The 14569-nt window shown below is 51.9% G+C and overlaps 2 protein-coding genes across 5 annotated transcripts in view; one reads left to right on the top strand and one right to left on the bottom strand.

Annotated features, from left to right (window-relative positions):
• Positions 1 to 1727, bottom strand: part of KIF3A (kinesin family member 3A) — a 45040-nt gene extending 43313 nt beyond the window's left edge. For all 4 annotated transcript variants that reach the window (XM_045826936.1, XM_045826944.1, XM_045826951.1 and 1 more), the window contains exon 1: positions 1590 to 1727. In XM_045826936.1, coding sequence (XP_045682892.1) covers positions 1590 to 1595 — 6 coding nt within the window. In that variant the 5' untranslated portion in view covers positions 1596 to 1727. The remainder of the gene's footprint in view (positions 1 to 1589) is intronic.
• A 3236-nt stretch (positions 1728 to 4963) lies between these two features.
• CCNI2 (cyclin I family member 2) lies at positions 4964 to 8843 on the top strand. Its single transcript, XM_045829865.1, has 4 exons — positions 4964 to 5119; positions 5407 to 5504; positions 7416 to 7610; positions 8516 to 8843. The coding sequence occupies exons 1-4, from the start codon at positions 4964 to 4966 to the stop codon at positions 8841 to 8843; spliced, it is 777 nt and encodes a 258-aa protein (XP_045685821.1).
• Positions 8844 to 14569: the final 5726 nt, after the last annotated feature.

The following is a 14569-nucleotide window of genomic DNA, read 5'->3' as shown; positions in this document are numbered from 1 at the left end:
TCCCTGAGTAGGTCAACTCCTGGCACAGGCATACCTTGGAGATACTTAAGGTTCGGTTCCAGACCACAACAATAAATCAAGGAATATAAAAAAGTGAGTATGGCAACTGAGGGAGTCATGCCATTTTTGTTGATGAAAGGTCTTGCCTTCAATTTGTACAACAAAAATAGAAATATCTGTGAGGCAAAATAAGGCAAAGAACAAAACGAGGTCTGCCTGTGTAGGCCCGGAGAGCGCCTTTCTCACTCCTTCTACACCTGGTTGTAACTCCACTTTTGATTGCTCATTATTTCATTATGTGTCTGTCTTTCTCTCTGTCTACACCAGAGGTTGCAAACGGGTAATCAAGGGGCTGAATTCAGCCCACAAGTGTCTTTTGTTTGGCTCACAGTGTTTAAAATCTTCTGTATTAGTTATTAAAATTAAAAAATTTTACAAAATAACAATTTAAGATTTTCTTGGAAAAAAGGATGATCTGACAGCTGTAAGCCAGCATTCCTACATGGCAACACTTTACAATTCACCAGAATCCACTTCTACCTAATGTTTACCACCTACTGAATCCATTAATGTGGTGTCTTGTCTCTGTAAATATGTCTGGTTTTCACCGCTGCCCAAGAAGGCTAGCTTCTTTCTTCCCAAGTTTAAGAACCAGTCTGGTTTTGCTCAATATTGCTCAAAATAGAGAGTTTCTCAATCTCTGATGCCTAACATGTGGCTGGTGCCCAATATGTGTCCAATGAATTGACAAACAACTTGAAAGCAAGGACAAGGAACAAATACTGCGCATTTAATGTTAAATGTCAAGCACTGTCCTTCGATTCCCCTGAGCAGTATCTTATTTCATCCTGACAAAGCCCCAAGAGGAAAGGTTAAATTATATGGGAACTAAAGGCCCAGAAAGATTAAATAATTGTCCAAGGCCTCCTAACAAGCAAATAACCGGCCACGGCTCAGATGTTCTCCACGTCCCCTACACTGGACTACGGACGCCCCCTTACTAAACGCACGGTAACAACCTAGGAAGTCCTACAAGACAAATAGACCAGCACCCGCTCCCGACCTCCTCACACACAAAGACACCTACGGGTTGCATTCTTGCACTGTACGCTAAGGCGCCACAAGAGCAATGACAGCTCGAGTTGGGGCCTGGAGTGGGGGTAGGCAGCCCCCCCCTTTGATGCCTTCCGGTGGCTCCGCTGCGTGGAGATCCTACCGGGAGCGGAGCATCCCAGACCGATGCCCCACGGCCGCTCCCAGACGCCCAACCCACAGTGCTGCGAGCGAGAGCGCATCCTCTGGCACAGCGCCTTCATGTCAGGCAGCGCAGGCCCTGCAGGATGCAGCAGTGAGGAAGGCAGCAGGGAAGACAGCGGGGCTTTCCCTGGGTCCCTCCCAAGGCCAGCCGGACGCCGGGGCGCCACGGGCCCACTCCTCCGCCTCCCCAGCACACCCGCAGCATGGCCGGGGGCCCTGCCCCACCCCACCCGGGCCACCCTCCTGCTCCACGCCTCCATGGCAACGGCCGCGCCCCCGGGCCAGGCCGCGGAGATGAGGATGAACCGTGGTGCCTGAGCCACTCTCCTCACCGGCATCGTGGCTCCCTCCCGTGCCCGGTGGGCGTCTCCGCCCAGGGTGCAGTCCTACAACGCCGGATTCGCCAGAGAGGTTAGCCAAAGATTACCGAAACGCCGCCTTGGCGCTCTCGAGACTGCGGCTCCACTGAGCGACAGTACACTGCGCGCAGGCGCAGCCCAAGTTCGCCCCGCCCATTCCCCCCCACCCCCAACCTGAGACTTCCCCGGCCTCTTCAATTACGCCTGCGCGGAGTCCGTCTCCTAGGACGCCGGACTGCAGCTGCGCCTGCGCAATGCTGCTATTCCTCTGTGCTAGAAATCTGGCCGGTATTGAGGAGGGGATATCTGGGTGCCACCAATTGGGAAAAAGAAGGATTTCTATCGCAAGCCCCATCTTCTGGCGCTTGCAATACTCTAATATTTTTAAAAAGGAAAACTATAGCAATTGTGCATTGTGCCGCATCTGGAGAGCTAAAGACTTCACATGCATTACTGCGCTTGGTGGCCGACTTGTCTATGACCTCTCATCAAGGTGAAGTCGTGAGGGGCTTTTGTTGACATTCTCTCAAGGATCTCCGAAACCTAGAATGGGACCCAGAATAGGACCTGGAACAGGGTGGGTTTTCAGTAAACATTTGAGAAAGAACAAATGATCCATCTGCTGTCTTTCTTGTTTGAACCTCTTCCCTGGACGCCCTTCCGTTTGGATACATAATGGGCATTTCAAGTTTTCGTGTCCAAACCCGAAAGGTTGATTTCCATCCCTCCCTCGGTCCCCATCTCTAACCCCTACCAGCCACGAACGTCAAAAAACTTAGCTCATCACAACAAATGGACGTGAATTCTGGCAATTCCTTGGGTCAAAACCCGTCTCTTTCTCATGCACAATATCCAGTCTTTCGACAGAGCTCGTTGCCTCTATCTCCAGAGAAGAACCAGAATCTGACAACTTCTCACCACCACCACCATTTCTCACCTGTATCACCACAATGGCTCAGAAACCACTTTCTGTGCCTGCATCCTCACCCCCTCTTAATCTGCTTCATCACAGAAGCCAGAGTGATAATGTTAGAACATGAGCAAGAGTGTTTTTTCTCTGTTTGAACCCTGTCGATGATTTCCCATCTCACAGAGTAAAAGTTACAAACCCTCTCGCCGTGTGCTACAGTCTTACCCCTTGCTCCATATTCTACACCAGCCCCACCTGTCTCTTGGATCCATGACAATACAGGCAGGCTTCTACCTTCGAATGCAAATGCATTGCAGGAGGAGCTAATAAAAATAACTATAGAGCACTTTATTTAGTTCCAGTGTACTGTTCTAAGTGCTTTACTTTCCTTTTTAAAATTAAGACACATTATGACCTTTTAAAATAGGTACTATTGGTCACTTTAATAGAAAATAGGAATAACTATTTTACAGATTAAAAAACTGAGGCACGAGGCCATTAAGTCACTTGTCCAAGGTCATACATATGGACAGTGACAAAGCCCAGATCCAAACCCAGGCCCTGGATAGCTCTCCCCCTAGATGAGTGCCTAGAAGGAGGCCTGACCCCCTCAGCTCCTTCAGAGTGTCTTTGAGCACATATAATCTTCAAAGTGAGCCCTGCTATGATCTACTTAAAATTCCACTCTTCGACCCCAGTCTTATCTCCTCTTCCTACCTTTTTCTGTAGTACTTACACCATCTGATACACCATATATATGATATACATTTCATATATACATATGTCCACTTTACTGAGATATAATCACATAATACAATCCATCGATTTAAGTTATACAACTCCATGGTTTTTGCTACATATACGGAGTTGTGCAACCATAACCACAATTAATTTTAAACATTTTCATCACCCCAAAAAGAAACTCTATACTCATAGCGGCCATCCCCCTTGCTCTGCCCCCTTGCCAATATCCCAGCCCTAGGCAACCAACAATCTACTCTCTGTCTCTATCAATTTGCCTATTCCAGACACTTATTATAAATGGAAGTATATACTATGTGGCCTTTTGTGAATGACTTCTATCACTTAGAATAATGTGTTCAGGCTTCATTTCTATTGTAGCATATAGCAGTCATTAATATTTATAGCTGAACAATATTCCATTGTATGGATATACCATTGTGTGAATATACCACGATTTATCTCATTTAACTATTGAGGGGCATTTGGGTTATATCCAGTTTAGGGCTCTTACAAATAGTGTTGCTCTGGCCCTGGCTGGCATAGCTCAGTGGATTGAGTGTGGGCTTGTGGACCAAAGGGTCATCAGTTCAATTTCCTGTCTAGGGCACATACCTGGGTTGCAGGACAGGTCTCCAGAGAGAGGCAACCACCCATTGATGATTCCCTCTCTTTCTACTTCTGTTCCCCGTCTCTAAAAATTAATAAATAAAATCTTCAAAAAAATACTGTTGCTCTGAACATTAGCAGGTGCCTTTGGGTGCACACGTACGCATTTCTGTTGGGCATACACTTAGGAGTGGAACTGTGGGGTTTCCAAGTATTCTTCTCATGTTTTTTGTCTGTCTTTCCCGACTAAAATATAAGTTCATGTCTATTTTATGCACTGTTATGTCCCAGCGCCTAAGACATTGTAGGCCTTCAATAAATACTGCTGAATGGGGAAAAAAAGGTATGAATGAATGAACGATCTTATGAGGGAGATAATGACTTTTTTTTTTTTAAGAAAGAAGCGGTAATCGAGACCCTGGGAGGTCAAGTCGCAGGCACGAGGTCACCCGGGGAGTGGGGGACTCCTCCCAAGCCTGTCTGACTGAGGAAAGAGCCCGGGGTTGCGGCCCGTGCCCCTCTCCAGGGCCCGCACCATCACCAGCCTCCCCATCCCGGCTCCAGACTCCGAGCCTGGGACGCGGGCTTCCGGCGGGCAAGAGGCGCTGGGGGGGCGGGGGCGGGGGGGAGCAGGGCGAGAAGGGTCCCTCACTCACTCGCGAGTTCGGTCCGCTGTGTCCCACGTCTGCGCTCCTCCGCACAGCAGCAAGTGTCACGGAAGGGCCGGCCTGTGCCAAGGGCAGCTCCTGGCCAGGCTGGGGTGGTCCCACCTGCCAGCGCCGGAGTGGCCCAGAGCCGAAGTCCAAGAGTTAGGTTATAAAAAGCCCGGCCAAGCCGCATCCAAACCTGGGAGCTGGCGCCCGCCGTGGCCTCGGACGCCCGGTTCCCGCCGGAGCCCACCGCCCGGGAGGAGGAAGGTTGGTCCCTGGTCCTGGCGGACGCCTGAATGCAACAGCTATTAGCCTACTGCTCCCGCTGCTACCCCAGCTACCCCAGCGCCGCCTGGTGCCTTGTGACTCAGCGGGCATTCCGGACGAGCGCCGGCTGGTTGCCGGTCTGAAACTAGCCCTGGGTCTGAGGCGCGCCTATGGTGGGGCGGCCACCCCCAGGTACCGCCCCCGCAGCGGGGCCCTCCAGGGAGCACCTGCATCCCCAACTTCATGGGCGCAGGCAGGGACGCGCCGAGTGCCACCTGCACCCGCGCTCGAATGAACCGCACCCTGGAGGCTGGGACTTACCCCAGGTGTGTCCCCGAACGAGGCAGGACACAGGACCCCACTGGTGGGGAGGCGCTTTTGAGTAGGTGCTTGGGAAAAGGGCCTGGGTGGGTCTCGGGACTCTCCTTAGGCCGCAACACTGGCGCGGGAAGGGGGACGCATCACCGAGTTGCTGGGCGAGGGCGAGGCGCTGCATCCGCCGCGATCTAAGGTGGAGGGGCTGCTCCCCTTAAGCAGGTGGCTCCTGCCACTGGTGGACCGAGACTGGCCACCGACCACCTTCCCTGCCGTCCCTACGCCCCCTTTTCAACAGGTGGAGGTCGGGGACACTTTCCAGGAAGTCGTGTTGCAGCTCCTGCGGCTGGAGAAATCTTTCACTTCTCGCCTGGCTCTATGTTCTGCCAACTCCTGGTGCCAGTGAAGGTAGGGAGTCCTCTGAGGGAAGGTGCCGGTTGGGGGTGGGGGAGGAAACGGACCTCTGCTTCCCACTGCTGCTTCGGAGATGGGCCCTCTCCTGCGCTCAGCACTAACCTCTCCACCCCACCCCTGTGCCGTCAGGCAGTCTCGTGGGGTTGTCAGGAGTGGACTTGGGGAGCTTGAGAGGACCTCGTGGGGAAAGGCCTTCCTGTGTGATGAGTAGGGTGTGCTTGTCTGGGCGAGCCCGGCAGGGACCACGCCTCCCCTGAGCCAGTGTCACCTCCGCTCCAGGCAGCCCTCTGACAAAGAGAAGTCATCCGTGGTTCTGAGATCAGGGGCCCTCCCGCTGGTCAGATCTAAAACTGGCACTGACTGATTTGTGGAGGAATACAAACAGCCACTTAAAAAAAAAAAGGAAAAAAATTTCTTGAAGAAACAGAACACAAGTGTGTTATGGTTTGTTTCTGGCATGCATGTACTCAGTCGTTTGTCCCAGACTGCAGATAAAAGCGGGCTGACTCCGCATGGTCACGGTGGCTTCCTCGGGACTTGCCGTGGAGGTGAAGGAAGAAGGGGAGGTCTGCACCCCTGGGAGCCCACTCTGCGCTGCTTTGGGGGGCGTGAGGGTGGAATGCTGTGGAGCTCTTGAGCTCCCCATGTACCTGGGAATGGTGGGCATTTTGGGAAGTTATTAACTTCCCAAGATCTCTGCTGTCCGCTCCTCAGGCTTGTCGAACTCTGGGAGCCTGCCCATGGGGAAACGGAACAGCTGGATTCTCCCGGCCCAGCAAACCCAGAGGTCTGGCTCCTGGCTCATAGATCTCGCCTCATTGATCGATGCCAGATGTCACCTCCCAGTAAGCACAGGCATCCGCTGTGGAGCCAAGAAAAGGGCCTCCCAAACCACGTGGGCTGATGTCCACCCTGGAGATGACATCTAAGAAAGCTGCCTGAGACTCTAAAACTTGGCTGTGTCCCTGAAACAGGTCCTCGGGGACTTGGGGACCCTTATCGGAGAGGGGCAGGGGCTGGGGAGAAGCCTCCACAAGTGCTCCAGGCTTGCTTGAACTTTGACATCTCACTGTGGCTTCTGTTCAGGGGAAGACCCTCCACCAAGACCCTCCCCAGACCTCCCTCCCTCCCCTTTGGGGATAATGCAGCCACTGCCATTTCCCCAGGGTCTCCCTGAGCCGATTTCAGGACCTGAGGGCCAAAAAAGTCACTTGCATCCAGTTCCAAACCTTCAATAAATATGCTTTTAACTCATTTATTACAATATAGCTTGTGGTCCCCCAAAGTCACTTTCATCCAACTAAAAATCAAGTAAGGGACCTTTAAGAGACGTACTTCTGGGGATCGTAGTGACACTTTATCTAAAAAAATAGGGCCAAGTCTTGGTGCACTTGGTACTTGAGTGTTTACTCAGACAAACCTTGTTAGTCCCTCCAGGATCCAGTCCAAAACCGAACTGCCTAAGTCAGGGCTAAAGGGAGTGGGCTTTCAGCTATGGTGTTGCCCAGACTGACGCCGACTAGTGCGGACCAGGGAACTTGAAAGCTTCCTTCTTTTCCTCCCCCACAAGTAATCCTGGCAGGGCTCAGGGGATGGGAATGGGTGGAGGCTGCAGCTCCCAGAAGGCCCTGGGTGAGTTCCTGCAGCTAAATGGGGAAGATGGCAGAGCCCCTGCCTCTGGGTGTCGGGAGTGAGCTGGAGTGCGGCTGGGAATGCAAAGCTGTCTGTGGAGGGTGACCATGTGACATTGACTACACATTGTCCCATCTACCTGGGGACTTGACAGATAGCCTAGATCTGGTTTGGTGTTTCTTTCCAAAGTGTTTTCCATGGCAGGTCGCTGAAGACAACTCCACCAGGCTTGTGAAGGTCCAGCCCCCATGGATAAGAAAGCAAAGGCTACCATGACATGATACAGGGCTTCGGCCTCTTTATTTTCTTTTTACACTTCACTCCACACATCAAAGACTCTATAAAGCACTGCGGCTCTGGCTGTACCCCGAATGAGTTGCCGAGGATGGAGCTGGCTATTTGGGGCAGACTGCATTGGGGCCCTTACGTGGGGGCGCCGCTGGACTCCTGGACCATAGTAAATACAAGGGATTTGCAGTCTGCCCAAGATTCATCTGCGCCTTTGAAACAGCTCACTACAGAGGACGGCCAAGCACGAGTGTGCACACGCCCTTGCACATGCACCACAGTAAGGTCACCCACGAGGCTCATGACACACGGAACAGTGAAAATGTATCTTAAGTCCAACACAGTTCCACCAGACTCTCACCACTAAAGGACATTAGTTAACTTTACAAAGATTTTGAGATGGCATTATTAGGGTGCGTTTCTCTTAAATACACATTGCAAAAATATTTAACTTTCCATTCTATGAATACTGTACATAAAAAGCTGTCTGCTTTTGCTGCACTTTACACACATTCACTTAGCTGTCTTTCTTCACCTACACACAATCCTTATTGAGGCTGTAGACCATATCGATCTGGCACTTAAAAAATATCCTATTAGTCTGGATTGGTTTTCATTAGGGAGTGATGGTCAACCTTAAGGATACGATTCTGTTAGTAAGGCAAAATCATGTAATGTGGAAATGTCTCGGGTTTGGGGTCTGTTATGCAGCATGAAGATTGTGTCAGTAAGGGCTGTTTTGTGATGAAAACTGGCCACTGTGGCCAAGTTGCAGGGTTTTTTCCCTCAGGTCAAGCAGATACAAGTAACTTTTCTGCTGCCTTAATCTTGAAGAGGCTGCTTCCACTTTTCAGAATTGAAACATTGTTATCTCGCTCCTTCAGGCCACCTCAGGCCATGTTACAAAGCAGACTGCCTTTGCTCTCTCCAAGGTTGAAGCTCAGCTTGACCACAGAAGGGGCATGAAGCCTCAAGCTCCTTGTGGGGCTATGGGTGGCAAAGAAAGGGGTTGGGCCACATTTGATGTTCCCTGATGGAAATTTAAATTGTTTGCACTTTTGGTCATTGATATATGAAAAGTATGGGGTTTTCTGTCCTAACATGGAAAACCACAATGTCCAGTTCCACTCCCTGGTGGTCACGGGCTGGCCCCACGCGGTGGAGCTGCTGCCTCAGAGGAATCCTTCCCTCCACGTCGCGTCCCTGACCAAGCAGCTGCAGCACTGTATGGCAGGCCACCAACTGCTGCAGTTCAAGGGCTCCACACTGGCCTTGGTCATCATCACCTTAGAGTTGGAGAGGCTCATGCCCGACTGGTGTGCTCCTATATCTGATCTGCTAAAGAAAGCACAGGTAGATATCAACTTTGCCCCATACCAAGCTCTTGGTTTTGTTCCATGAGCTGCCACACTGTCCCCAAAAGGGTACCCATGGTCCTTCTTGGCCCTTGTGGACTCCAGAAGATGCTCTGGCCACGTCTCCGCAAGGAGTCTGCCTGAGGGCCAGGCTTCCCACACTTGGCATGCCCTCTGCACTTGAGTTTGGCATACGTGGTCCCTTCACCGGGCCAGCTGGGGCGCATTTCTCTGACAGTGGGGGAAGCTTTATCTCAGTGGCAGCCCTTGTAGCCAAGAGGATGGGCAGATGTGTCCGGTTCAGGAGGAAGCCACCCCAAGCAATATCGAGGAGGGTAAACTTCAGGCCTCTCACCTTCTACATGAGTCTAGGGGTGAGTGGGGCCAGAAGCCCTCAGGATGGACCAGGTAGGATGAAATGCATGGTTAGACTCATGGCAGTTTTACTGAGTTCAGAGACAGATGTCCCTGAGGTGGTAAGGTTAACATGCTTAAGTTAAGTTTCGTGGTCGGACCTTCCTGAAATGGCTCCATGCTAACACCCAGCTGCCCATGGCTTAGCACGCAGTATGCTCTGCGTCAGGGATGACCACTCCATTGTAATCACAGGCGAGCTGGGCAGCTGGCCCACCGCAGGACACAGGTAAAGCAGCAGCTGAGTAGCCTTTAGTCCTCCGGCACAGAGAACCTTCTCTTTCCCCCGCCAGCTGGCGCCCCTACCCAGAGCCCTTCAGAGTGTACGGTCAACCTCTCCTGTCTTGCCACCTGGAAATTCTAGACTTTATGGATCTTTTAACAAGAAAGGAAGAAGATCACAGGAGTGTCCAACCTTTTGGTGTCTCTGGGCCACACTGGAAGAAGAAGGGTTGTCTTGGACCACGCATTAAAAACATAAACACTAACAAAAACTGCTCAGCAAAAAAAGGTTTTGAGTAAATTTGTTTTGTGTTAGGCCGCATTCACAGCCATCCTGGGCCACAATCAGCCCACAGGCCATGGGCTGGCCATGGGGTGGCCACCCCTGCAAGAACAACTGAGAACAAATTTCTGGGTTCTTAGAAGAAAATGAGGGGGGAGAAGGGAGGTTGGGGTCACTAGAGGTGAGGGCAGGTCATGACCCTACTCCCTTCTCTCCCCCGGGCCTTCTCCCAGGGAGAAGCAATGAACACTAACATTGCAACTTGGTTTTGCTTCTCCAGCGAGAGCTGCTATCAGACCCCAGGACTGCTGGACTAGGAGGCCTAAGGAAGGCCTTGCTCCGGCCGAAGGGCCGGGCTGGTTCTGACTGAACAGTTCTTGCTGCTCTGCCCACCTGAGCTGGCCAGGTCCTTGCAGCTCCTCAGGCTCATACCAAGCAGCGCTCCACCGCAGCCGCCTGCCTGCCGCTGTGAAAACAGGGCAGTCTCCCCGGATGCGCTGACCTGATTTGGCCACGACTCAGGTCTTCTCCTCACGGGGACTGCGTTATAAAGTATGCTTTGTTTAATGTACGGCCAACTGTCCAAGCTTTAAGACACTTTTCCTTTGTTGCTCTTAAGCAAAGGAGTTGATTGGCTTAACTAGAGACATTTTTATGCTAAAGAGTGATATGACAAGGTGTGACCCCTATGATGGGGTAGGAGGTCGTGCAGCTGTGAGAGCTTTTTGTGGAGATGAGTAGGTTTGGGGGCTGAGCCCGCTCGCTCTGGCCACCGAGCCGCCAGGAGGGGGCAGGGCAGGGGGAGGTCACTAGTGTGGCCTTGAGGGGGACGCCAGCTGTCTCTCTAAGCTGTGACACTATCGAGCCATTCTTTAAGCAGAGGGGTCCAGCTGACTCCTTGGCTGAGTAGTGCTGGGACGTGAATGACCGAGACACACATCAGGGTGACTTGTGAAGTTTCTCCAACATGAACGGTTTTTGTAAGCGTGTGAGCCTCGGGGAGTGGGGCCACTGCTGGGTGCCAGCGGTCGAGGCCCGTGTGCACGTGACACTGCCTGCACTGCAGCCAGCGCCAGGCCTGACCTTCTCTTAAACAGATGTGTGTGCTGGACCTTTTGTGGAGAATAAACCTGAAGTCCTTGCTGCCCCATCTGAACCTCATTTCACATACGTTGGGCACCACGCACTTCGACTTGCTGGAGCCAGACACGGTCGGAATGCCAGCTCCCAGGCCCTGTCAATCAGCAGCTGTCCTCCCGTCCAGCACAGATGGAGATGCTGAGGGCAGCGTGTAGCCCATGGCCACCGCTCTCACTGGCGGCCACGATTGACTGCTGCCTCCTTCCTTCCCCTGTGAGTGGGCACCGTAGTGGGAGGGGTGGGGCTCATGCTGAGGGCCCACAGCAGCTCAGGCTGTCCCTGACTTTGGGGAACTGGTGGGAGGCACCTGGACCTCTTCCCTAGGTAGGTCTGGGTGTAAGCTGAGTCCCCAGAGCTAATCCAACTCTGAATTTCAAAGAAGAAGGTAGGCCCTGGCCGGTGTGGCTCAGTTGGTTGGAGCATTGTCCCGTAAACCAGAAGGTGGTGGGTTTGATTCCCAGTAGGGCACGTGCCTAGGTTGTGAGCTTGGTCCCAGGTCAGACTGTGTACGAGAGGCAACCAACTGATGTTTCTCTCCCTCTCTCTTCCTCTCTAAAAATAAATAACAAATAATAAAAAGAAGAAGCAGCGTGTCCTTGGGTAAGGATTAAAATAAAATAAAAATAAAAACAAAAATAAAAGCTGACTGTTTAAAAAAGAGAGAGAGGTAGACCTCTGAGCCCCAGGATTGGGGTAGGGAACAGCCTTGTTGCTCTGTCTTCCTGCAAATAATATTCCTTTTCTTTGGTGAAGCCAACTTCTGTATGGCCAGAGTACCACTTGTGAGTTAAAAAAAAGTCTGCATGCTGTTCAAGCTTGTGTTGGGGCCCTAGGTCCCATCCTACGTTCCTCTAATCTATCTTTTCTTCTTTTTTTTCTTTCTTTTCTTTCTTTCTTTTCTTTCTTTCTTTCTTTCTTTCTTTCTTTCTTTCTTTCTTTCTTTCTTTCTTTTTCTTTCCCTTTCCCTCCCTCCCTCCCTCCCCTTCTTCTTCCATTTTTTTTTTTTTTTTTGAGATTAGGAACTCACATCCCACCTCAGATCAGAGATTGGGGAGCATTGTGGTGGGAGAAATGGGGACACATCTACTGTCCCCCCACAGAAGGACGGGGTGGTGGAAGACTGCAGCTGCAGGAAGAGGAGCTGGGAGGGCGCCCCCTGGCGGGTGAGCACTGTGCACCTTTCAGAAACTCATCCAGATGTCACCACCCTCTAAGGGGTGGGCTGCATTGTACAGGGTCCCTCTCTCCACCGGCGAAGCCCTTCTCCCCTGGCTCCCTGGACCAGCTCTGCCGGTCAGGTCTTGGTGAACACCTCCCTCCCTGCTTCCCCGTGGGTAGCACTGAGCTGCACCTTCCTTAGGAGTGTCTGTATACCCTTCCCCCCGCTGGCTGCAGGCTCCCCAACGTTGGTCCCCATGTCAGCATTTTGGCCTTCCCAGAAATTGCCCTAGTGCCCAACAGAGAAAGCTCCTTAACAAATGGACCCCATGAGCTTGTCATCACTTCCTCCCACCACCTTCCTTCCACCTTCCTTGACCAAATGTTTGCCTGCCAGCCGGGGCATCCCACCTCCACAAAAGCATCCCAGGCCCACCGTCCAACTGTAACACTGGCCGCATTTCCACTGCTCTCATACCACCCAGAAGGTTGCTGAAGAGCAGCTGCAGCTCAGGAATTAAGGGTACAGGTTACCAATATGCTAGTGCCTAAGCCTCACTACTAGCTGTGTAACCCGGGGTAAGTACTTAACCTCTCTGTGCCTTAGCTATAAAATAGGGGAAACGGTACCTAATCACATTATTATGCAGATTAGAGGGATTAATACATGTAAAGTACTTTAAAGTACTCTAACACCTAATGCATCTAAAGCACACATTAGGAACTTAGGTGTTAGTCGGCCCACCTCAAGCCTCTTCTGCAAGGATGTAAACTCTTCAAGTTCGCCTGCTTCGTGCCCGCACGATTCCTGAAACTCCTACAGAAGCCGACCCACTCCACAAAGCTCACAGAAAAGACAAGCTGTATTTTCCCACAGGCATAGCACATTAATAGGCTAGGAAACTTGTCAAATCGGGAGAGCTACTGTCCAAAAAAAAGACACCACAAAAAACTCAAAATAAATGCAAAATTTAATGGAAAAAAAACTAAACAACAAAAACGAGTACAACATGAATGGAAAGGAACAAAATCAGTCAATGAATGAAGGAGTAAATGACTTGACAAAGGAAGCAGTGTCAGAAAAGCATGTTAACGTAACAGACCAGCGAGCCCAGTAACACGGGCCCCACTTCACAGAGAACCCACACGCAGACGCGCAGACACACACGCAGTCAGCCCGCACCACTGCGAACCACCCAGGCTGCGTGTCCCAGAACTGGGGAGCCCCTACCTCTCGGTTTGCCTGGGACAGTTCTGGCTTATACCTGGTGAGCTGGAGTAATTAACAGCATCTCTTTTCGCTCTCAAACGCCTCAGCTTGAACAATAAATTACAGGGTGATTCTGCCCCAAACCAATGGGATTCATGAAAGACACTGATAGCCGACCCCGACCCGGGACGCTGAGAGGGAAGGAGGGCGGGCCAGGCCCTGCCGGCAGGGGCCTCGCTCCCTAGGGGTCGCTCCTCAAAGAGTGGCAAGAATGTGCACCAAGAATTAATTTGGACTTGGCTAAAGACGACAAAATTCCTAACACAAATCGCACAGGGAAAGAAGTGCAGCGAGGTTCACGAGAGCTGATGGGACCTTTGAAGCCAGCTCAGACCCCAGAAAATGCCACGTGGACAGACTCCCCCTCCAGAGATCTCCTGCAGGCAGGCGACCAGCCACAAGTCTGGCCTTCCGGTACGGCCTGGGGGCGGCCCGGATGAATGGGGGGCAGAACCACCAAACTGGCTCCTGGACCAGGAGCCCTCACTTCTTACACAACAGTGAACCCACCGGGTCATGGAGCCTCAGAAAGGAATCAGCCAGCAGAGGCTGTCTTCAGGTCATACTTCCGCCCAAGCTTATGTAGTTTTAGCCATACAATTACCCTAGAGACAAGCCGCTTGCAATCCACAGCAGCCTTAGATGTGCTGATTTACCTGTCTGGACGCATCAGGTATCAGACACAACCAGAGGGGGATGTGCTGGGAGGCTAATAAAGCTTAATCCTCAAGGCCCCTTCCAAGCCCCTGGGCCTAATTGTATATTTATGTTCTTTTTCTTAAAGAAGCCTTCTCAAATAGTTCAGGTTTCTAACCCTTCCAAATGGGACCCATCTGTGGTCACAGCATAACACTGGGAGAGCTTTCACCTGGAGCCTGGACAGAGCCTGCTCTGCTCCTGGAGCCCTCGCGCACAAAGGCGGCCTTTTTCTGGCCTTGCCTGAGTGGACACACATGGCCCACCCTTCCAGCCCGCTGTGAACGGAGCACCGTCTCAGAAGGGCAGGGGGAAGCCAGGACTTGATCCTACAAATCCATAAAGCAGGCAATGGGGGGTGGGGCGGGGGGGAAGATGTGGAAAACCAACCACAACCCCACATCAATCAGTGCAGCCAGGGAGGGAGCGCACCAGCCCATGAGGTGCTCTGCGCAAGGGCTGCCTGCGCCCCGTGGCCTGTGCTCAGCACAGCGCTTCATCAGCAGGAAGCACGCTCCTTCCCTCCATCTACGCACTTCTCGATTCCCCTTTTCCTGGGCCATGCTTTCAACCCGATCCTCTTGGCGGC

The sequence above is a fragment of the Phyllostomus hastatus genome, unplaced genomic scaffold (genome assembly GCF_019186645.2).
Source record: "Phyllostomus hastatus isolate PE091 unplaced genomic scaffold, TTU_PhHast_1.1 phas_contig_150, whole genome shotgun sequence".
Classification (NCBI taxonomy): Eukaryota; Metazoa; Chordata; class Mammalia; order Chiroptera; family Phyllostomidae; genus Phyllostomus; species Phyllostomus hastatus.
The sequence above is the reverse complement of the archived record's forward strand: the minus strand, read 5'-3'. Positions and strand labels throughout refer to the sequence as shown.